Here is a 25,409-nt window from a genome sequence, read left to right on the forward strand (position 1 = left end):
GTCGGGGCTTGATCTTGGAAGAACGATGAACGAAGAACGAAGAACACTTTCTTCAAGGGCCGTCGGGGCTTGATCTTGAATTGGTGATTGTTGATCCAAGGGCCGTCGGGGCTTGATCTTGAATTGGTGATTGTTAATCCAAGGGCCGTCGGGGCTTGATCTTGGAAGAACGATGAACGAAGAACGAAAAACGCTTTCTTGATTCTTCAGGAACCTGGATGCTTGAGAGCTTCGGAGTTTCAGAGCTTCAGAGCTTCAAGAATTTTGCCTAATGATTTTGGTTCCCCCTAAAATGAATGAAATGGGCTTGTATTTATAGAATTTTCCAAGGTCTAATTTTGAATATAATATCCCAGATGAAATAAGTCGTTTCTGCCAAGTGTTGACACGTGTCCTGTTTGATGACTTTTCCAACTCATTTCAAATTTTCGTCGAGTCACACGCTACGTGTAAAATTTATGTAATACATGAGCGTTGAAACTTTGATTTATTGATCAACATTTATTTACCGAAATTTCGATGTCTACAGATATTCTTTGGAGGATTTTAGAGAAGAAATGAGTACGAGTAGCATATATCCAAGCTATAAAGGATATGTATGATGGAGTAAGGATTGGCGTAAGAACTCATGAAGGACAAACCGAAAACTTGCCCATAACTGTGGGGTTACATCAAGGCTCATTTTTAAGTCCTTACCCTTTTGCATTAGTAATGGATGAGTTGATGAGACATATCCAAGATGATATTCCTTGGTGTATGCTTTTCGCATACGATATAATGTTGTTAAATGAAACTTAGGAGGGAGTAAATGTGAAGCTTAACCTATGGCGAAAGTGTTGGAATCTAAAGATCATCACCTAAGTAGGTCAAAGACAGAGTATATGGAGTGCAAGTTCAATGAAAGTGGAGGTTCAAATGAGTTAGGGGTGAGGATTGGAGATCAAAAAGTACCAAAGAGCGAACGTTTTCGCTATCTTGGATCTATCTTGCAAAAAAACAGAGAATTGGATGGAGACCTCAATCATTAAATACAAGCTTGATGGATGAAGGGGAAAAGTGCGTCAGATGTATTGTGCGACTGTCATATGCTACTAAAGCTCACGGGAAAATTTTATAGGACGGCAATAAGCCGGCAATGCTTTATGGCACGAAATGTTGGGCGGTGAAGTATCAACATTTACACAAAATGAGTGTAGCAGAGATGAGAATGCTTCGTTGGATGTGTGGGCATACGAGAAAGAACAAGATTAGGAATGAGGATATCTGAGGTAAATTAGGAGTAGCTGAAATTGAAGATAAAATAATAGAAAATCGGCTAAAGGTGGTTTGGACATATCAAACGAAGACCTACAAATGCTCCGATTAGAAGACGTGATTACGAGATAGAGGCTCAGGGCTAAAGGGGTAGAGGAAACCTAGGAAGACTTGAAAACAGACTCTAGGAAAAGACTTGGATTACTGGATCTAAAGGAAGAAATGACACAAAAACAAGCGCATTGGCATTTTAGGATTGATATAGCCAACCATACTTAGTGGGATAAGGCGTTTTTGTTGTTGTATATGTTAAATAATCAACTTAATTAAAATAATGTATAAATCCAAATACTCAATACAAGTATTGTTGTTTTAAATGTAAGTACGTACTTATTTATATGTGATAATAAATCTACTTAATCCACCTAGGCCCCGTCTAGGTGCATAGCCGTTATGCCCTAGGTCCCAGCTCGCTGCTCGACTAGCACATATTGTACATTGATTATGACCACTCGATGTTAGAATTCTAGATACGCCGTTGTCCGTATAACTGCGGAAGAAAAAGGGAATCAAAGAGGTATAAAATGACCAAAATATTCTTAAAAGTGAGAAGGTTGACTTTTGTTGATTATTGTGTTGTGGCACTTATGGCCCATTCTTCAGCATATTTGTGTAGTACTTGTCATTACAAACGTGTACGCGTACCCTGAATAGAATTTGAAACTACAACGAAGAGTTTATGAGATGCAAAATGTCAAGAACAATTTGATAATTATACACTCGGTGGACATATTTGTTTTGTTTTAATTTGCCTTGTTGCATGTGCCGCTTGGGATGCACGTCCCTTTTTTATCTCCTGATTTCCCTCTCATTTTTGTCTCACTTCAATCACCCCCCTCTCTATTGTCAATTCTCTTTTTGTCTTCCACGTTTAGGGATGGGCATAAAAATTGTGGAACCGCGACAAAATAAACTGTAAAAAACCGTGTTGACAAAAAAAAAGTCGACGTAGGTTCAAGAACCGGACAAAACCGTTCATACCGATTTCAATTTTCATGTTGGTAGAATTGCTTAGAACCAAACCGGACCTTGAAAATAAATAATTAATTAAATTTAATAGTTGTATATGGGTGTTACTAAATGAGTGGTGAAAACCAAACTGGTTTTACCTAATCGCATGAGATCATTTCTCAATTAGGTCTTTCACTTGCACGGTTCACCTATTGAGATAATGCACATATTTAAAAAAAAAAGAGGTCATTTTCTCTCCTAGATCTCGAAATTTGACATTTAGGTTTTGATTTCATTTTATTTATTTAGTTTTTTGATAGAGTGATCTTAAGGTGTTCAGTTACATCCTATTCTTTTCTTTCCCTTTTCCTATGACTTTTTTTAATCTCTTGATAAGTCCCTCTTGGGCTTAAATATTGTATTCATACTAACATTTTTGATGCATAGTGGATGTACATTTGTATTATGAATGTTATATGACATTTGAATTATGTTTTTTTTTTGTTTGCTTAGTGTCAGCAATATTTGCATTTTGATTTTGTATTTGAAAATGATATGTTTTGTTTGTAACTTTGTTTAACCATTTTATAAGTGGTATTTGAATGCAAGCATGCAAAAAACAAGAGAATAAAAAAGTAAACTTTGAATACCATTTTGATTTGGTATTCAAATGACTTAGTATTCGGCATCGTAAACCAGCATGGACCGAACCAAAATTGGTATGGATCGAACCATATGATTTTAGTAATAAATTTAAATGGAACCGCACTGAATCAAATCGTTGATATTTCCTAGTTCTGGTTCTGTTTTGAGGGCGGAACTGTAGCGAACTACACCTTGCCCACCCCTACCCACTTTCTCTCATTCTTTGTCATCAAGTCTCTCTTCTTTTTCTTAGATGTAATGTCAGGAGACCACATTTTTTAAATCAAATTTGCAAATCAAATGATGTGGTTGTAGATGATTGGATTATTGATTAAGTGTCGAGTGACGTACTTGTTTTTTATTAGTGACACATCATTCAGTTTACAAATTTAATTTAAAAATTTGGTATCTCTAACATTATTATTCTCTAAGCCTCTCTTAACGGGCTTGGGGTCTACTGTCCCCTACTTTGATGTCTCCTTGTGTCTCTTTTCTAAATTTTTGACATCTGTTCATTAATTTAACACAAAATTTAACAGTGTTAACTTTACAAATTAAAGAAATAAAAATCAACACCGGTAACCACAACACCCCAAAACCCAGGACCGGCAACCACTCACTGCAACCACACCACCCCATCATCGCCGACGTTAACAACAAAGCTTTCTTTTCTTCCCTTTCTCTTTCTTCAACTATACGTACTAGATCGTGATCAGAAACCCAGTTTAGGACTCGCACTGGGCCACAGCCCACCGGTTTTGAGTCGCCTTCTTCGTCGTAACCTCGTCCTCTTTACGATTCTGGTTTTGGATTTGTTTGGGTTGATTGGCGGCAGAGACGAAGGAGGAAGGACTACAGTCTCAAAAACTGCTGAGACAGATACGATTTGGGGTCATCTTGGGATTGTGGGTTCTTCTTCAGGTTCAGAGATTGACTGTGATTGGGTTGATGGGATTGATAAGGATGATCAGTTTGTTTACGGGTTCATGAAGGAAATGTAGAAGCTGTTAGGTTTTTGCAGTGTCCTTTCATTTTTCTTTAATTTTTCAGTTTTTTTAAAATAAAAAAAAATTAAATTAATAGTGTTAAATTAAAGTTAAATGAAGAAACATCTGTCAAAAAGCTAACGAAGAGACATAAAGGCGACATCAAATTAGGGGACAGCAAACCCTCAGCCCTCTCAACGAGTCCGATGAGTGATGAGAAGGTCCCATCGTTTTACACATTAATATTACTGTGATGATATGTGAAGGTCCCACTAATTTATACAAGTGAACTTTAATGAAAAGCACCCGGTACTGTTCACTTTAACGAAAAATCACATTTTTATACTAAAAAATCAATCCTGGTACTATTCACTTTACCCTTTATTTTGTCCTTATCATTAAAACTCAAAGTTTTCAAGCCCTTTTCATTAGTTTCCTTTTATACAAGACAAAGATCCGTATAGCAAGAAACGTTGGACAACAACTCTGCAAGCTGCCCTGATAGAGAATCAAAGCTCTTACAGGAGCATATATTATTCTACACAAAGAAAACAGAGAAACGTCAGCAAGTGGCCGCCATGCATGTATTTTCTTCAATTGTCCTTGACCCGCAGGTGATCCAAGCAAGGCATCATGTAGGCAGCGGGGCTTGCCTGAAGTTCCATGAATTTCTCATACGTCATTCCAATGTACTTCGCTTTTTCACCTTCCTTTTCTAGCAACTCCGGGATCGGTACAGCGGGCGTGTCGAGTGCCGGTCCATGTGGTACGGCGATCGATATCCTAGTAGCTGTGTTGTTCACAGTTGCTCGATGCCATATGCTCTTGTACTTGTCGTTTGTTAGAATTTGCATTTGATCACCAACGTTAACAATAAAAGCGCCCGGAGCGGCATTTACCAAGACCCACTGATCATTGTGCTTGACTTCAAGGCCACACATATCATTCTGAATCAGGAGCGTCACCAGTCCATGATCTGTATGAGGAGGAATACCGATTGCCAGGTCGGGCTGTGGGCAAGCCGGGTAGTAGTTCGCTGCAAGAATTTGGCAGCCCCGATCCCAGTTCATGGCCTTGGTAATGTAATCGTCCTCCAGTCCCAAACTCTCCGATATTCCATTCAATATTTCGGTTGCCACTGCACGGGTTCTTTTGCTGAACTCCAATGAAACTTCACTGTACCCAGCAGGTTTGTAGAGTGAGTTGAATTTAGGGTGTGCGATGACCTTGAGATAATCCCTCCAGAGACGAACTTTGTCAATTGCGACGTTGAAGCTGGTGCCGCACTTGATTGGATCCAACAGGTTCTTTGTATGGAACTCCTTCTTCTCCTCTTCCGGCAGTTCAAAAAATCGTCGGCACGCGTCGATCATTTCGTTCATTAGGCTCTCTGGTACACCATGGTTGATCACCTAAAAGGCATCAAGCACATGACAATATTAATTCATGTTTCATTTTTAAGTTAAAATTTGAAAACTTATAACTATTTCAATTTTCAATTTATATATTTATATTTTTTTTAAATAAAAATTTGAAACGAAATAGTTATCAAACTAATAAAATATTAGTTAATTTTATACATGTTCAAGCAGACATAATTGATAACAAGTGTGAATATACCTGAAAGAAGCCCCATTCTTGGCAAGCTTTTCCTAGCTTCTGGATCATTTGTGCCCGTTCATCTGGGGAGGCAGAGGTGAGAAGAGCAAAATCAATGATGGGGATTGAGTGTTCAGGGTCGTTTGCATCTCCCTTATCGTTGGGATCCATGATGTAGGCGTACTCGGAAGGTACAGAAGTGAGAGCATCTGAGTCGGCTAAGGTTTTGATGCTTGCTACCTTGGGTTCAGATGCATCCACTGAAGTCACGGTAGGTGCCATTGGTGGAGGGAGAGAGAAAGAAGCTGAGAATTCTGGTCTTTGATTTGTATATCCTGAAGGAAGGACGTGAGGGAGAGGAAAGTTGATTGTTTGAGAGTTGTGGAGAAATATGAAAAAAGGAGTTGCTATTTTATAGAGCAAGATAACTTATGACTCTACCCCCACAAGCTGGTGGTTTTTGAATAAGTTCGGCCAAAGCTGACCTAGATTTCAAATCTGTTGTCCTGCAACAATAAAATATATATTAATTAGTTGTTAACCTCATGTATATGCAATAGATTAATTCTTGGAAAACCATATTATGTAAATCATATTTAAATTATTTCTCTAATAGAGATGAGACATACTTGTATTATTCGATAGATGGTTTATTATCGTCTACATAGGAAAATGTCAAAGGAACATTTAAATCATGTGATATGTTACTAATAGAAATAAGTTCGTTAATCAAGCACTTAAGTAACAAAATAATCATTGACAATCACGTCATGTTTATATATATGATCTCACTAGCATTACTCGATCTACAAAATATGATTTTTTAGCATTACCCTCTCTAAAAGAAGTAGAGTCCACCATACATGTAGGTCGCACTATTTCAAAGATTCTCCAAAATATTAGTGTAAGCACAAAAATTCCTGCCACAAATGAGATATTTACATGCCTACAATTAGCTCCCCAACATTTTTCTATGCAATAATCATACTACTACTAGATATAGGAAAACCAAAATTTGAGGGGATTGCCTATGAATATGTTATATAATACATTCATTATCTAATAGTACGATATGCAACTAAAAAGACATGGTATCATATTTAACCGTTAAATGGTGAAAATACTAAATAAATATACATGCTGTAAGTAAACTAATGAAATAGTGAAAAAAAATGCTTTGCTTTGTTTTATATTCCCAAATGGAGGAGAGATGGGAAGAGTATATGCATGAATGAATAGTTGATGAGAAAATTAGAAAAATGTAGGAATGCGTTTGGCATGGGGTTTAAAGAAAATCCAAAGTCGCGTCCAGTTTGAGACTTTGACTACGGCAGACAAAGCCACTGAAGCAAGCACAACAAGCCGCCCACCACAGCCAAGTAAAAGAATATGACACGAAATATGGCACAAAAAATCAAATACAATCATGCATCGGCATCTGTACGCATCTACAATTCCAAATCTAAATTTACCCCTTGGCCTTGGGAGTTTCTGCCCTTTGGATGCCCACCGGTAGGTAACAGATTCTTCATGTCCCAAGCCTAATATTGGAATCCCGTTTTATGAAACCTCGTTAATTGGGTGCAATTATTGACACACCAAAAATTGAGAATTTTAACGAAACGCTTTCAGTACTGTTTACTTTAACGAAAAATCATATTTTTACACTAAAAAGTCAATCCTGATACTATTCACTTTACCATTTATTTTGTCCTTATCGTTAAAACTCAAAGTTTTTAAACCATTTTCATTAGTTTTCCTTTAAAAAATTTATTGTGCTCTTTTTATAAGTGTTTGTTTTACAAATAATATTTTACAGTATCCATATTAAAAGAAAAAGTTTGAACCTTGAACGAAATTAGTTGAGGGGGAAGACCTAACTATTAAGACAATTCACTATTTGCAAGTTTTTTTTTTTCTAAATAAGACAATAATTTTTTCTGAGATGCCAATAACAACACCCAATCAACTTTGATGATTCAATTAGTCAACCATTAATTCATGTTAGTTGGCTTGGTTTTCGAGAAGGTGACGTATATCCAAATTCCAACTATATTATACTTCTCCATTTTGTTTTTATTTTGAGTAATGCTAAGGAGGTTACACGTTTATATTATATTTAGTATATCATCTCATATAACAAGTGATGCATACAACTAATATCCAATGAGATAATCTTATATTGACTTGACGTGTACACATTACTTGTCATGGCATGAGAGATTTTACATATTTTACTTTCTCGAACATTAAACTTAGAACGAGAATGATGCAATCCATATTTCTATGAAACCTCTCTTTTGTTTGGTGAACCACATATATGGCTAAAACCTTTTGAATGTGAATATGCTTGAAATTTCATTTCTCAGAATAAAACAATACCTTAAAATAATATTCTGGAGAGTAGGCTTTCATAGTTTGAAAAACACATGCGAAAATACTACAAATTAGTTCAAAATGCACGCAAGACACTTTTGTATAAATTAAATGTAACCCTAAGTTTATATTTCGTTCAAAGGACCTATCCCTTCCAGAATGTAAACCCCACACGAGTCAAAGTGACATCATTTGCACCCATTTCATCCTACCTTTTAACTATAACTCCTGCTTTAAGTCTCTGTGGGAATTGACTGGAGAAGGTTCTTTGGCGAAACAGACAAAATGACCTTGTCAAAATCTACCATAGAAAAGCAGAGTAGAATTTTCTCTACTTCTAGTCTTCTATTCTCTTCCATTTCCCTTACCCCCTCTCATACTTTCATTTTTGTCTTTATACCTCTATAAAAAATATTCTGAGCTGCTGACGTGATTGAATCTCAACCTTTCAAATACGAGAGGAGAGAAGGGGAAATAATCCTAGAAAAAGTGACTCCACCGGTGCTCCAATCATGTGAGTTGACTTGGCGCCAATTCAAAAAATCATCTCCATTGGTAGAAAAATATTAAGGCAATTGGAACAAGTGTAGCAACCCCACCTGAGCTTGCACTTGCAAGCAATTAGAGCAACTTCAGCGTTGCAAAGGCCCTTAGGGCAACTCACTATTAAATAACCTCCAGTAAATAATAACTTTCATTAATGAACAGTAACTATCTTTTGCATCTCCACTCCTAAACTAAATAGTCATGGCAATAGGCAATAAAATATTAGTATTTTTTATTTTATAAAATAATACAAAATAATTTTATTTGTAATTTCGAATAAAATTTTTAATTGTGTTCGTTGCGCTACATGTCATTATCTGAGAAAACAATTTTTGGTGATAGATTTCGATAAGATATCTATTCAATGCTGTCGTGCCACGTGTTGTTATCTTTTCAGAATTGTTGAGGATATATTTTCAATAAGATTTTTAACCAATCACGTCGCGCCACGTGTCACAATTTGTTTACAATCTTTGAGGATAGACTTCAATCAGATTTTTAACGAATGATGGCATGCCACGTGACATTATCTACAACCTAATATGAAATTGTGGTGTAAGATAGAAGATAATGAGGAGGTATTTATAGAAAAGTAAAATAATTTTTTTTTCGGATTTTTCATTAATTTTAACATTTTTATTAACTTAATTAATCTCTGCAGTTGGACTAAAAAAAATTTGAAATCCAACCTTCCAGATTGTGCCATGTGGCACAACAGTAACATTTCAAAATTTATTAATGTTAATTCTTTATTTATTTATTTTTAAAGGCGAATAATGTGGATCGTTGATCTCAAATCCAACGGCTGATACTGTGGAAGGTTTCAAATTTTTTTTACCATTGGAAATCCAACGGTGTAGATAAAGTAATCGTTGAAATCCAACAGACGAGAAAAAGCCACGTGGCCACCAACAGGTAACATTTCTACCGTCTACGCCGTGGGCCCCAGTGCTTGATGCAAAAATAATTAAATAATGGCTGACGCCACCCTGACGTCAGCGTTGCATCACATGGCCCTCGAGCTCTCGGGCCACCAATTTGCATTGGGCCTTTCACTCAGGCCCCCCTCCCCAATCGCACGCATAGGCTGGAGGTTGTTGCTGGGGCTATTAGGTCTTCAAAGTTGTCGGTCCATCGGGCTTCAGCTCTTGCTGGAGTTGCTCTTAGAGCAAGGGTAGCAGCCCGTTGGGCTGTCCTACTTGTTCAAGCATGGGCTTGGGCCTGTAGGCAACTGAAACTAACGTCTGTGCAGGTCCACCACGTGCAATCCACTAAGGCAAAAACCTCGCACTCACCCGTTAGATTTTTAATGGTCTTCTCATCGACCGTTGGATTTTCAACAATAAAAAAACTTGAAAATTATAGTTTGTGCCACGTCGCACAATTTGGTGCATCTAATTTAATTTTTTTTTTGGAAATCAACGACTAGGATTAATCCAAAGGTAAAAATTCCACAAAATGTCAAAAAAAAAAAAAATACAAAATTTTGTTTAGTAACACATTAACACTTAAACAAACTCCAAAGTTCAACCATCTTCTTTATTCACCCTTTACCTTTAATTAATTATGCTTGTTTGTACTACTATGTTTTGCTTGGTTTTCGAGATGCCAAAATTCCAACTATACTATGATTCTCCAATTTGTATTCATTTTGAGTAATGCTGAGGAGATTACACATTTTTACTACATTTAATGTATTATCTCATATGACAAATAATGCATACAAACAAAAATAATGCAGTCCATATCTCTATAAAACCTCTCTTTTGTTTGGTGAACCATGTACCTAAAACCTTTTGAACGGGAATGCGTACGTACTAATTGAATTCTTGAAATTTCATTTCCCGCAATAAACAAATGTAATCCCACTGACATCATTTGCACCCATTTCTCTATGTTGGAACGTCATCATACCCTTTAATTTTAACTCCTCTTAGTCTGTGTGAGTTGACAAGGGAAAGGTCCTCAGGATAATAAGGCAAAATGATCGTATCAAAATCGGCTATAGAATCCTTTTGACAAAAAAATAAAAAAATAAAAAAATAAAAAAATAAAAAAATAAAAAATAAAAATAAAAATAAAAATCTGCTATAGAATCAATCGGCACTGACCTTCTTGGGAAAACACATCCGCTACATGTTCACACAGCATTCAGCCTCACGCACCAGCTGCCGAGGACGCGAAGGATAGGCCGTTGGATTTTCCACGTTAAAAAAATGAAAAATTATAAGTTGTGCTAAGTTGCATAATGTGGTGTATTTAAAAATTAACCGCCATAATTAATTCAAAGCAAAAAATTTAGAAGAAAATGCAAAAAATTCCTAAAAGATACAAAACTTTGTTCTAGAACACACTTAAAATTAAACACACTAAAACAAACTGATAAAAGTTCAACCATCTTCTTCATTCACATTTGATCTTTAATTAATGGGTAAATTACATTTTACCACCCCAGATTTAAGGTCTATTACAACCTCATACAACATCTTCAAAAAATTTCACTTTCATATCTCATGTACTATTTTATTTCAATATAATACATCTGTTACATTTTTCATCCATTGGTCCGTTAAGAGTTGATGTGGCTGTCACATTTATGCAACATGACTGCCACATTTATGCCATGTGGCTGAACAATTAATAAAAATATTAAAATAATTAATTAAAAAACAATAGAAACCCCCATTTGTCTTCCCCGAGCACCCTCTTCTCCCATCCCTCGTCACCATGGTCTAAAATATCCATAATATCCCAATATTTCCATCGAAATTTCCGTGTTTTTGGACTACCGATATTTTTTTGGACTATCGATATTTCCGATATCATCGATATTTTAGACCTTGCTAAGTCACTCATATATCTTACCATGCAATGTATAAAGTGTAAAATATTGTACTAATTCATTATATATAAATGATTATGGTGTGTTTAAACTTCTTTCATTAATTACTACATATTTTCTACACTCACAATGTTTGCCAGCTCGCTATATAATCAACTTAAATCAGTTATATCTATCATGCAATGCATTTTCTTCCAATTTTTTTGTAATAAACTAATAGATAATTGACTAAATAAACATCCTGTAAAGTTTCAATAAAATTTCCAAGTTTTTCTTACAATTTCCGTGGTTTTTATTCAATTTTTATCGATATCGATAATATCCCGATATTTCCATCGAAATTTCCGTGTTTTTGGATTATCGATATTTCTGATATTATCGATATTTAATACCTTGTTCGACACCAACCCTGTCCCCTAATTTTTTTCCCCCAAACAAAGCCCATCACCTCCTCCTCTCCTCCTGTTGCAACATTTCCTCCGTTAGCCCGAGGAGGTATCTCATCACTAGACCCTGAATCGCTTAAGACCAACCTAGACCTCTTCTTGTCCTTCGGTTCAAAAACCTTCCGAGCACTCGAAGAACCAACAACACCACTCAACCCCTTAGGTTTCTTCCTCACAATTAAGCAACCTGAAGAATTTTTCTTCACCAAAACCCCAGAAGGGCCAACAGATCTCACACCTTCGTCCATCTACATCAACCGCTAGAAACCAAAAACCCTAATTTTTCAAAACCCGCCCCTAATTTTTCAAAACCCGCAGTCCAATTGAAAGGGCAAAGGAATATTTCACAAAAATCTTACCTCGCAGGAGAGTCTAGAACTCCGCCTATTGAAGATATCTGATCGCTGTCGCAATTCTCCAAATCAGAGAGAAAGGGGAAGGTTCAGACGGAGAAAGAGAGGGAGAGACATAGAGAGAAGGGGTGGGTTTGGATTGTAAATATATGCAATTGTAGGGCAGATCAGAGAAGGGGTGGCTCGGGTGGGTGATGGGGGATGGGAGAAGGAGGTGCTCGAGGAAGACGAATGGGGGTTTCTGTTTTGTTTTTTGTTTTTTGTTTTTTTTGTTTTTTACTTTTCTTTAATTAATTATTTAAAATGACATGACTGCCACATTTGCGCCATATGGCTAAACAATTAATTAAAAAAAATTAAAATTTTTTATTAATTGTTTAGGCATGTGGCTCAAATGTGGCAGTCATGTTAGCTCTTAACGAATTAATGGATGGAAAATATAACGGATGTATTATATTGAAATAAAATAGTACATGAGGTATGATAGTGAAATTTTTTGAAGATGTTGTATGAGGTTGCAATAAACCTCAAACTTGAGGTGGTAAAGTGTAATTTACCCTTAATTAATTATGCTTGTGTTGTAATGTTATGCTTTACTTTGTGTTTAAAATTAAATTATTTGAGTTAAATAGGGAATTTTATTTTTAAAGAACAAACTTGTTAAGTACATACTCACAAGACGTTGGCGGGCCCTACATCTGTTAGAGAAATGTAGGTCCTGGCAAACAGGTTGTGTTTACCGTGTTCGTGGTGTTTTCGTGTAACACCTGTTATCTTAACGGGTCGGGTCGTGTCGTATCACACCCATATCTTAACATGTTCTTAACAGGTCGGGCCATTTAACCAGCAGGTAAAATGACCCGTTAAGATTTTTTTTTCTTTTAAATTTGACATACCACATTGCCACATAAAATATTACTTCGAAAACTAATTCGAAACGAAAAACCCCAAATTGAAGAAATGAAACCAATCTAATTCGAAAACTAATTCACAGCAAAACCCTATCTTTTGAAAGTGATTCGAAATAATCAACAATTACCTTGATTAGGGCTCCAGATTCGCTCAATCCAGAGAGAGAATAGAGACAAAAGTAGTAGATCGACTGGTGGTGGGTTACTAGGTCGTATGTGGTGAGGGTGGTGTTGTGGAGGGAGACTAGAGAGGATGGTCGTGGACTCGTAGCTAGGTGGAGTTAAGGTTCGAGACTGAGATTCGAGAGTTTAGTTTGAAAAAGAAAGAGTCTCTGCTTCGATTCGAGCATTCGAGAATAAGAGAAGAGTCTGATTTAAGGCTGAGAAAAACATTGGACGGCTGAGATTTAATCTTAGCCGATCCAATGGTCATCAATTTTCTAATTTTTTAAAAATATATAGGAAAACTAATGAAAATGGCTTGAAAATTTTAAATTTTAATCAAAAGGACAAAAATGTGTTGTAAGTGAATAGTACTATGAGTGACTTTTTAGAGTAAAATTTTCATTTTTCGTTAAAGTGAACAGTACCAGGAGTGTTTTGTTAAAACTCCCTATATATATATATATATATATTAACTTTCAATTCAGTTTAGGATTAAATCCTTTTGTTGTTAATCTTAATATTTCTTTCTAGTGGTATGAAAATTTTAAATTAATATTTTTCCTATTATGTAACGGGTTACCCACGTGTGTACCGACCCGTTATTTTAACAGATTCTTATCAGGTTACCGGATAACGACTCGATTTGTTATTGTGTCAACCTGAAAACCTGTTGATTTCGTGTCGTGTAAAAAATTGCTAGGCCTTGAGAAATGTTATAAATAGATGGTAAATATATCATTATTTTTTTTTTGTTTTATTTTGTCTTGTTGCGTGTTACACTTGGGGCCCACATCCCACTTTGATATCCTATTCCCCTCGGACTTGACTTCTCTGCCCTCCCAATTCCCAGACACTCTCATCCCCTCCTATTTGTGCTGTCATGGTTAAGCCATGTCAACATTTTATATTACTATTGCTTTTTGTCTTATTATTTCTATAAAAAAATCAATATAAAATGTTGACGTGGCTTAACCGTGACCGCACAAAATAGGAAGGGATGAGAATGTATGGAAACTGGGAGGGCAGAGAAGCCGGGTCCATTCCCCTCTCATTTTTGTCTCACTTCAGTCATCCCCCTCTCTAGTTTTGACTTTTCTTTTTTGTCTCCTACTTTCTCTCATATTTTGTCATCGAGTCTCTCTCCTTAGGTGCAGTTTGGGATTGAGGTGCTTAATAAAAAAGCTGGGATGAAAAAAAGCTGTGAGAATTTTTGTTGTTTGGTAAACTTTGAAAAACAGCTTTATTTCAAAGTTAGGGGTGAAAAAAAGCCAAAAATGTGAAGAAGACCTGAAGCTGCAAATAGCAGCTTCCAAAAACAGCTTATTTTGAAAACACGGATGAACAGTGTTACGTTTAATGAAACTTTCAATAACCCACAATTACCCTCCGCTCTCGCCTTCCTCTCGCCTTCAGCTCTCGCCTTCAGCTCTCGCCTTCAGAGCTCTCGCGTACCTCCCAAACTGCACCGTAAACCACTCTCTCGTCCTCTCGTTCCAAAAACCAGCGATCTCTCTCATTCTCTCGTTCTCCAGGTTTCTCCAGGTTCCTTTGGTAAGCTTCTCTTGTAAAAATTTGTTATTAATTTGTTTGAATTTTTCAATTTGGGGATGGGAGATTGACAGGAAAGAGGGGTGGGAAGAGCAAAGGGATGAGGGTATGGGTGTCGGGAAAAACAATGAGGGTATGGTTTCTCCAGGTTTCTCCCCAAACGTTCCTATGAGAATTTCTCAAATACCCAGATCAATTTTACTGCCCAATCGACCTAACCACTCACTTTTACTGAACTCAAAGCATAAATTGCAATATGGGTTTCAAAGATTTGGACTATCAGTTGCCAAACCGACGAGAAGTCTCTGCACCAAGGCTGTGCTGTCTGAAATTCTGAACCAGGAGCTGTATGGGAAAGTTGGGGCCAATTCAACTGGACCAATTCCAATTGGTCAGCTTGTTGGAGCGATTGAGAAGGCTGCCAAGACTAGCGCTGAGGTTTTCTCTTTAGCACTTTGCTTTTGTGATTCTTTGAATGTGCCGGCATTTCGTAAATTCTGTAATTTGAAGAAGAACCCAGATGGAATTTGCATTTGTTTCTTCTGGGAAATGCTTGAATTTTATTGTTTCAGCCTTCATAATTCTTGCTTCAATACTTTTGACCATTACTTTTTCCATAACTAATGTTAGCTGTAAACCTTATGTTTATATAGATAGCCGAAGTTCATATGAGTGAAGGTGTAGAGTTGGACTTTCTAATGGCTGAAATAAAATTGGAAAGAGATTTTTAGAGTATTATACCCTTTTTGGTCATTTCACAGAGTCACAGCTGTTTTACATAAAAGTTTACCAAACACTATCATACAGCTTTTTTTTCTAAAAGCACTTTTACAAAAAAGTTTACCAAACACTTTGCTGCTTTATTTCACAGCCGCTTATTCTCACAGCACAGCCGCTTATTCTCACAGCAGCTTTTTTTTAAAGCACAGCAATACCAAACCAGCCCTTAGTCTCAGCCTCTCTTAACGAGTTCGATATGTGATGAGAAGGTCCCACTGTTTTACACATTAATATTACTGTGATGATATGTGTGCAAGAAACATTGGACAACAACTCTACAAGCTGCTCTCATAGAGAAATTAGGCTCTTACATGAGCATATATTATTTTATGGAGAAATTAGGCTCCCGTCCTTAATTATTGATCTTCTTTGATTAATACCTTGTTATTTTTTACTTTTTGATCAAGGTCCTTGAAGTTTGTACACATCAGCATTTTATTATCAGCATATTTCCATGTCAGCTTTTTATTTTTATTTTTATTTGAAATAGTTAATTAGTGCTTTTTTTTATCTGAGGCTGCATTTTTATTCTACGACTATTATGCCTCAAATGCCTCCTATGCTTACCAAATTGAATATGACGCATCAATTCCACCAAATAATCCCGCTCACTTGATTTCTTCTCTTTTTGATTTTCGTAACTGCAAATTCCACAATAATCTCACTAAGTTTTTCAAATCCATCATTATTATCTTTGATATGATGCTTCGAATTCAAGTTTGGCCAAGATTTGAATCGAAGTCATACTTTATCTGCGAGCATTCGAGCGAGCACAATTTTTTGCAGAGTAACTTGAAGAATCAATGACAATTCCGAGCTAAAATTTGAGGTTTTTTTTTCTTTTCTTTTTTTTGAATTTGCACCCATAGTTCATTTATACTGATTTGTCCGCAATGGTGGATTCTTGGTGTTATAATTTTCGAACCCATATTTACAAGTAGTGTAGTATCGATTTCACAATTGGTTTTGCATATGTAAAATGATTATTTTTCAATATTTTTTTGGCATGTATTGGGGAACTTCAATGAGTTCAGCATGTATCTTGTGGTTTTGCAGTGTTTTTCTGGTGCATACCAAGTGTTTGTCGAAATGTTTGAAAGAGAATTTCGTATACGAAAATTTTGTATGCATAGAAACTATTTATAAAAATTCTTGAATAAGTCTTTTTCTCTATTGTGGTGGGCATGGGTACAATTCAATTTCATTGGATACATTTTTTAACAATGGATCATGTGTTGATGTGGTGGAAACTACTGATGTTGTGGAAGTATAGGTAGGGGTACAACAGAAATATAGAGCAGATAAGTCAAGGGAGGACCGGCTATGGCCGAGAGTTTTTGTCATCTATTTTTCTGTTTGACATATACCGTATTTGAGGGGTGGGGGGGGGTGGGGAATTGGCGGTACAAACAGCAAATAATAATGTTCGGTGGAAACTACTGATGTTGTAGAAGTATAGGTAGGAGTACAACAGAAAAACAGAGCAGATAAGTCAAGGGAGGACCAGCTAAGGCTGAGAGTTTTTGCTATCTATTTTTCTGTTTAACATATACCGTATTTGAGGGGTGGGGGGCGAGGTGGGGAATTGGCGGTACAAACAGCAAATAATAATGTCCTGTGGAAATTACTGATGTTGTAGAAGTATAGGTAGGGGTACAACAGAAAAACAAAGCAGATAAGTCAAGGGAGGACCAGCTAAGGCCAAGAGTTTTTGCCATTATTTTTCTGTTTGACATATACCGTATTTGAGAGGGGGGTGTGAGGGGAATTGGCGGTACAAATAGCAAATAATAATTGGACATGGTTTCATTCATCTTTCTAGTTTTCCTTTTGGAAATTTATTGCACTTTTCATGTCAAGGTAGAATGCTTTGGGTTAATGTTGTATCCATTTTCTTTTATCTTTTCAGATGGAAGGTGCTATAGTGGGGAGATGCACTCATCAAGGTACCATTATATCTATCCCAATTTTTTGCCACACTACATTATCTGAAGTGTACAATGAGGTTTGCTCAAGGCTTAATTTGACTCATGGTTTATTCGACCTTACATATGCTTTACCTAGATATTCTACTTGTCTATTGCAATCTAATATGGACGTGCGGATGTTGTATATGTCGGTTGTCAACGAGAAATATTATTGTGTAGATATAGTTATCAACCAAAAGTCGTGCCGTGACGATGATCATGTCAGCCGAAATACCAATGTTTCACAAACATTTATAATTGAAGGAAATATTCACAGCGATGGGAATGAGTATTTAGGGAAATATGCAACACCAGGAGGCAAGGTATATATGTCAAACTCTTGGAAGACCTACATTAATCATGTAAATCAAGGATTTGAAGGTGGAGTGGAAGAATTCAGAGACAAAAAGAGAAGAATTGGCATAAGAAGACTTGAATATGTTGGACAAAAAGAGAAGAATCAGCATAAGAAGACTTGAATCCCAAAGAAAGCAAGAACTTGGAAAACCTCTCATTCCAAGCTCTAGGTGCTTGTTTGAGTCCATATAAAGACCTTTCCAGTTTACACACATACTCAGGATGTACAGGATCCAGAAAACCTTGTGGTTGAGCCATATAAACTTCTTCATCAAGAAAACTGTCCCGCTCCGGACCCGGAGTCGGTAATAAAAACTCGAACCCGAATCTGAAACGTGAGTTAAAAGCTAAATAAATAAAAGGAAATTGACACGGGTTGGAAAAATAAACTCCTCTTATTAAAATAACTCCAAAATCCTTACAGGATGTACAAAAGTAATAAATTAAAATCCTTAAAACTCTTATCCAACACAGCTTCAGCTCGTCTATCACCTGTCTTGCCAAATAACATCTGTTTGTACCATACTTGACCAATCCCGAAACTACCGAGCACCGGCCAACGCTATACTGTCAAGGACCCAGAAGAGTTCCCCTCCGACCAGGAGGCCAATCACTACTCGACACGTGTCAAGATTAGAAGCCAATCAGAGCGCAGCACGTGTCGACATCAAGAACCAATCACAACATGACACATGTCAATGTGACAAAGCTACAAGTTTTTCTATAAATAGGGGTCATTCCCCCACAATATGGCCGAATGCCATTTTGTGTTAAATCATTCACAAGAACTCACTAAATTGAGAGCTTGATCCTTTGTACTTGTGTAAGCCCTTCACTACTAATAAGAACTCCTCTACTCCGTGGACGTAGCCAATCTGGGTGAACCACGTACATCCTGTGTTTGCTTCTATGTCTCTATTCATTCACGTACTTATCCTCACTAGTGACTGAAGCAACCAAGCAACCAAGCGAAGGTCACAAAACCTGACACTTTCTGTTGTTCCAAGACCTCCGGTTTTGTGCATCAACATTTGGCGCCGTCTGTGGGAAACGACACTTATTCCTACTCTCTTCAGCTGTGTCAAGCTGGTTTCTATCATTCGTACACTTTCTTTTGACCAGGCATCCCTCTCCAACATGGGAAGCGAAGGAAGCCACAGCACACAGAATGACACCCCCCTTGCACATAGTGCGAAACAACGAAAGAAGGAAGGAAAACGAGTTCTTCTTCAAGCTAAAGTCGATGAGTTGGAAGCTCAGAACAACAAGATAACAATGAAGAATGAGGTCCTCCAGGAGCAATATGAGAAGCTCTTCGAGACACTCCACGAAGCTAGGCAAGCTCAGACACGCGAGCTTGTTGCCCCCGTGGAAGTCAACCATCAACTGGGTGCCCTCCAACATGGAGGGTCACATGCATTCGACATAGATATCCCTGATAGGGAACAGATTACCCCTCGACTTGATAATCAACATGAGGCTTCTCTTAACCCAGTTGCTTCAACCCGAACCATGAGAAGTGGAGGGAGACACCTCTTTACTGAAGGGGCAGAAGGATCGAAAGCCGTCTTTCGCGATTGTCGGGATTTTCTGAAGCAACGTCGAGAGAATTCCATCCATATAAGCTCAAAGATTAATGACCCAAGGATTTCTGAGAGACTCGGTCCCCTGCCACGGCCCAAGCCGACCACCAATTTGGGGAAGGGGCAACAAGTCCCAGAGAGACATGAGGGTACAGGGGACTCAGAGGTGTTCCGACAGACATACCCTGGAAGCCAGTACAGCGAGTCCAGGGAAAAATCACATGCCCTTGATCAAACCTTCCTAATTCCAAGAGGAGATGGAGATTTACGAAAGAAAGCTCCAGTGACACATAACTCCGCTCAGGACCCCCTTGTCCTACAACTTCTTGAGGAAGTAAACAAGTTGAAGGCTGAACGTCAGGCTGAAATACCTGACTGGAACCAACCCAGGCCTGGCCCTCTTACAAGGAGGATCCTCAACACCCCCCTTCAAGCAAAGACAAAGCAAAAGCTTGGCTTGCAACTTTATACTGGAAAAGAGGACCCGATTGAGCACCTTAACCTCTTTGAGTCCACCATGGCATACCGGATGCACACCGACGAAGAGCGATGTCTTCTCTTCCCCTCCACCCTCTCTGGTGGAGCTCTAAATTGGTATTGTCGTCTTACACCTGAGACGGTAGACTCATTTGAGGAATTGAGGAAACTATTTGTTTCCCAACACATTTTCCAAACCGATCGCTTGCACTCTGCAGATGACTTGTACACTATCCGCCAGAAGCCAGACGAGTCATTACGTATGTATGCTGGCCGCTTCAGCCATGAATACTCCCGGTGTGCCGAAGCAGATGACAAGACTGCCCTCAAAGCCTTCACGGCAGGCCTACGTGATTGTTTCTTTAAATACATGATCAATGCCAATACTTGGAAGACTTACTCTGAGGTGATGGCGCAGGCTTATAACCATGCCTCCGCCGAGGCAAAGACATATCAGGAGAAACCCCCTACAACCATCCTTTATCAACAAGTGGGAGGTGGAAGCCAGACTCACCTAAATGAGAAGACCTCGACTTCCCAAACAGCAGTGGCACCTCCCCATGCCTTGCATAATGCTTCACCGAATCAACAGACATATCAATTTCAAGGCAAGAGGAAGGATTTCCATCCTCACCACTCTCCTTTCAGTAAAAAGAGTAAGGGACACTATCCCGATAACCAAGGGTATCGCCACAATAACGCTCGCCCCCAGGCAGTCAATGCAGTGGGTCAAACCCGCGTCAAGATACCCCCTACCCCAAGGTATGAGACATACACGCCCTTGAATGCCACATGCGCGGCCATTTACCCCAGCATAGCTCACCTGATACCAAAACCAAAGCCGAGGCACCCAGATTACACGCCCCCGAATAACGCGGGCACGTTTTGTTGCTACCATGAGCATAACGGCCATGATAGCGAGAAATGTATCATCCTCCGTGATCGTATTGAAGCTTTGGCACGAGAAGGAAAAATTGATCAATTCCTTCTTCACCCTCAAAGGGATAACCGTAACCAACGCCAGGTGAATGTCATATATTCCATAAGCGGCGGCACACCCATATCTGAATCTTCCAATAGGGCCATGAAAAACAGTGAACGAAGTCTGAGGCCTGGTCACCAAGTGTTTCACGTGGAAGACATCAGGGGAGGGAAGTATCAAAAACCTAACTGGGATCCGATATGTTTCTACCCTGAGGAAGAAAGAGGCATCATCTACCCTCATAACGACCCATTGATCGTGGAGGCTCACATAGCCAACTTTGATGTTCGACGAATCCTAGTAGACACAGGGGCTTCGGTCAATATCATGTTTGCCGAAGCTTTCAGGGCACTCAGTGTAGCTGAACACTTGCTCGATCGCTCGATTTCTCCTCTGATAAGCTTCTCCGGTGATATCGTGCAACCCTTAGGGAGCATACATTTACCCTTTACTATTGGTACAGGCCCTTACACGGCTACCATTACCACTAACTTCCTAGTGGTTGACTGCCCAACGGCATACAATGTCATCTTTGGGCGCACAGGCATCAATGATCTCAAGGCTATGGTATCCACGCATATGCTGTTGATGAAATTTCCAACCCCCCATGGCAACGGCTACATCAGAGGAGATCAGCTTAGTGCACGATCATGTTACAACACTTCAGTTAAGCAACAACACTTGCCCGGACCCAAGGAAACCCTGTCTGTACATGACCAAGTCACAAAGACCAGCTTAGATGAAGCGAACTTGGATCTTCCTGATAGCAACAATCAACCCGATGATCCTCGAGATGACTCTTTCACCCAGCAAGCCCAACCTGCTGAAGAGTTGGAGAAGGTACCTATCTCAAGAGATTATCCAGATCGCATGGTGAAGATTGGCACCACATTGTCACCACCCCTTCGGTTAGCATTGATATCTTTTTTGAAAGAGAACACTGAAGTCTTCGCCTGGTCATACGAGGACATGCCAGGCATCTCTCCCGATGTCATCTGTCATCGTTTGAGTATTGACCCCAAGATCAAGCCGGTGAGACAGAAGCGAAGATCTTATGACGCTGAACGATACGAGGCAATGAAAGCAGAAGTTGAAAAACTTAAAGGCATAGGCTTTGTCCGCGAAGTCAATTACCCGACATGGGTAGCAAATGTGGTCCTTGTTAAGAAAAATCCGACCAAAGAAAGTCTTTTGCTTCAAAAGGTCTTGTGGAGAATGTGTGTTGACTACACCGACCTAAACAAAGGGTGTCCGAAAGATAGCTTCCCTCTTCCTCTTATTGACAGACTTATAGACTCTACGGCCGGGTGTGAACTCCTGAGCTTCATGGATGCTTACTCAGGATACAACCAAATCCTCATGAACCCTTCGGATCAAGAACACACAGCCTTCACTACCGACAGAGGACTATACTGCTATAAAGTCATGCCTTTCGGCCTAAAGAATGCAGGAGCGACTTATCAGAGACTAGTCAACTCAATGTTCGCCGAGCAGATTGGGAAGAGCATGGAAGTTTACGTTGATGATATGTTAGTCAAGAGCAAACATGCTGACCAACACATCACCAACCTATCTGAAACTTTCACTATTTTGAAGAGGTATCGAATGAGGTTAAACCCCAACAAATGTGCCTTCGGCGTAGGCTCTGGCAAATTCTTAGGTTTCATGATTAGCCAACGAGGCATTGAAGCTAATCCCGAGAAGATCAAAGCAATCCTCGACATGAAGGAACCGGTAACTTCAAAGGACATCCAGAGCCTTACTGGCAAGGTGGCAGCCTTAACCAGGTTCATTTCTAAGGCCACAGACAAATGTGCTCCCTTTTTTAAAGCACTTAAGGGAAGTAGGAAGTACATTACATGGACTGATGAATGTGCCGAGGCATTCAAAAACCTCAAGGAGTACATGAGTAAAGCCCCTCTACTCTCCAAGCCCGAGGTAGGAGACATTCTCGTTATCTACCTATCGGTATCAGCTTCAGCCGTAAGTTCCGTTCTCATTCGAAAGGATGGGAATATTGAGCGACCTGTCTACTACGCTAGCAAAGCCCTACAAGATGCGGAGACACGATACTCCAACATTGAGAAATTAGCTCTAGCATTGGTCATGTCTGCTCGGAAACTTCGCCCTTATTTCCAAGCACACGCCATCATCGTGCTTACCAATCACCCTCTTCGACAGATACTCCAGAGTCCTGACACGTCTGGGCGAATGATCAAATGGGCGATAGCATTGGGTGAGTTTGACATCTCCTACCAACCAAAACCAGCCGAAAAAGGTCAAGCAGTAGCAGATTTCATTGCCGACTTCACATATCCGGTTGACATTGCTTCTACACCTGAAGCAGTGGCTTCATTACCCCCGGAAGCTCAGAAGGTAGAATCAACGACCTCAGCATGGAGTCTGTATGTTGATGGCTCATCCAACCAACAGGGCTGTGGAGCGGGACTAGTCTTGACTACGCCCGACAAAGTAGCAATAGAGTATGCTCTTCGTTTCAAATTCAAGGCATCAAACAATGAGGCCGAGTATGAAGCCCTTCTAGCAGGATTACGTTTGGCCAAACACCTCGGGGTTAAACAAATTGATATTTTCAGTGACTCCCAATTAGTGGTCAACCAGGTTACCAACAACTTTGATGCTAAGGACAGCTCCATGGCAGCATATCTTGCGCAAACACAACTTTTGCTCAAGCACTTCCACTACCAGATCACCCAAGTTCCTCGAGCGGCAAACAGTCATGCAGACGCCCTGGCTCGCCTCGCCTCAGCTGTGGAAGACAAGATTGGAAGAAAAATTCATGTCGAACTGTTGGCAACACCAAGCACCATGGCCGCAGAAGTATGCAACTTACAACAGGGGGATAGTTGGATCACCCCGATCTATAATTTCCTTGCTCATGGCACCCTCCCAAATGATAAAGTCCAGGCTAAGCAAATTCGATACAAGTCTACCCGCTACCTGATCATCAATGATCAACTCTATAAGCGAGGTTTTAGCCTGCCATACTTAAGGTGTCTTACGCCTGCCGAGGCGGAAATCGTCCTTCGGGAAATACATGAGGGAGTCTGTGGAGATCATGCTGGATCTCGGTCCCTAGCACACAAGACTTTTCGCCAAGGATATTACTGGCCAACACTCCACCAGGATGCCATCAAAGTATCCCGCTCATGTGACAAATGTCAACGATATGCAACTATTCCTCATTCCCCTCCAGAGCCTCTTACTCCTATGATCAGCCCTTGGCCCTTCGCCCAGTGGGGACTTGATTTGATCGGCCCAATGCCGGCAGGGAAGGGCAAAGTCTGTTACGCAGTCGTTGCAGTGGACTACTTCACAAAGTGGGCTGAAGTAGAACCCTTGGCAACCATTACTGAGGCAAAGATAGAAGACTTCGTGTGGAAGAACATCCTTTGTAGATTCGGCATTCCCAATGCGATAGTCACTGACAATGGGCGACAGTTTGACAACAAGAAGTTCAGGTTGTTCTGCTCTAAGTTCAACATCAGCTTATGCTTTGCCTCTCCAGCTCATCCCCAGTCTAATGGACAAGTTGAGGCCATCAACAAAATAATCAAGCGCACTTTGAAAACCAGCTTGGACAAAGCTAAAGGCTGTTGGCCAGAATTTGTACCCCAAGTTCTTTGGTCATATCGCACTTCATATCGGACTTCAACAGGAGAAACTCCATTCTCACTTGCCTTTGGCACAGAGGCGGTTGTCCCTGTTGAGCTCGAGCAAGCAACATTCCGAGTCCAGAACTACATTCAAAGTGAAAATGACAAACAACTCACCCTCAACTTGGATTTAGTCGAGGAACACAGAAACCAAGCTCACTTGAGGAATGTCGCCTACAAGCAGCGCATCTCCAACTATTATGACTCTAGGGTCAAGCTTCGTTCTTTCAAAATAGGAGACTGGGTCTTAAAGAAAAGATTACTCTGCGACAGAGTCCCGAGTGAAGGCACACTTAGTCCAAACTGGGATGGACCGTATGAAGTCATTGGCATCAGTCGCCCTGGCTCTTACACACTTAGAAGCTCCGATGGCAAGACCCTTGGCCATCCATGGAACGCTGATCACTTGAAGTACTACTACAAATAGACTCACGATGTACAAGTGTTGAGCTATAGCCGTTCGGCATCCTATGTAATGAAGGCCATTTGGCAATGAATTCAATAAAGAGGTAATTTAGCCAACTCAGCCCTCACTCTTTTACATTCCTAGCAAGGGAACACTCAAGTGTTGAAACCTCAAAGCAGATATATCCAACACGAAGCAAAATCTAAGTATGTGTCGACAAGACTATACAAAGAAAGGAACAACCAAACAATGGCTTATATCCAAACAATAGATCTATTCATACATAGCCAAACATGCATTAATAATAGTGCAAACACTCATAAACACCTAAAATCCAAAACTCTCAAGCTTATAACATGGGCACATGTTATACACACATCAGACTACTACATTCAGAATACATGCAGATAGTAAAGACACTGCTATTCATTCTCATCTGAAGCCGAGCCCCTGGCAGTATCACTCCGTGTCCTACCATCATCCTCTGCATCCCCAAGA

At 39.4% G+C, this 25,409-nt stretch overlaps 1 protein-coding gene across 1 annotated transcript; it reads right to left on the reverse strand.

Moving 5' to 3' along the window:
• Window positions 1-4,307: 4,307 nt before the first annotated feature.
• Window positions 4,308-5,899, reverse strand: LOC126585726 (2-oxoglutarate-dependent dioxygenase 19-like). The gene is made up of 2 exons (XM_050250222.1): window positions 5,517-5,899; window positions 4,308-5,308 (listed from the first exon to the last, which is right to left on the reverse strand). The coding sequence occupies exons 1-2, from the start codon at window positions 5,775-5,777 to the stop codon at window positions 4,490-4,492; spliced, it is 1,080 nt and encodes a 359-aa protein (XP_050106179.1). The 5' UTR covers window positions 5,778-5,899; the 3' UTR covers window positions 4,308-4,489.
• Window positions 5,900-25,409: the final 19,510 nt, after the last annotated feature.

The sequence above is a fragment of the Malus sylvestris genome, chromosome 10 (genome assembly GCF_916048215.2).
Source record: "Malus sylvestris chromosome 10, drMalSylv7.2, whole genome shotgun sequence".
NCBI classification, from domain to species: Eukaryota; Viridiplantae; Streptophyta; class Magnoliopsida; order Rosales; family Rosaceae; genus Malus; species Malus sylvestris.

Bases quoted from the DNA above. Each gene is read 5' to 3' on its own strand.
- LOC126585726 (XM_050250222.1), bottom strand. From the start codon at position 5,777: ATGGCACCTACCGTGACTTCAGTGGATGCATCTGAACCCAAGGTAGCA. The intron at 5,309-5,516 runs GTATATTCACAC...GATGCCTTTTAG, and splicing joins AAGAATGGGGCTTCTTTCAG to GTGATCAACCATGGTGTACC.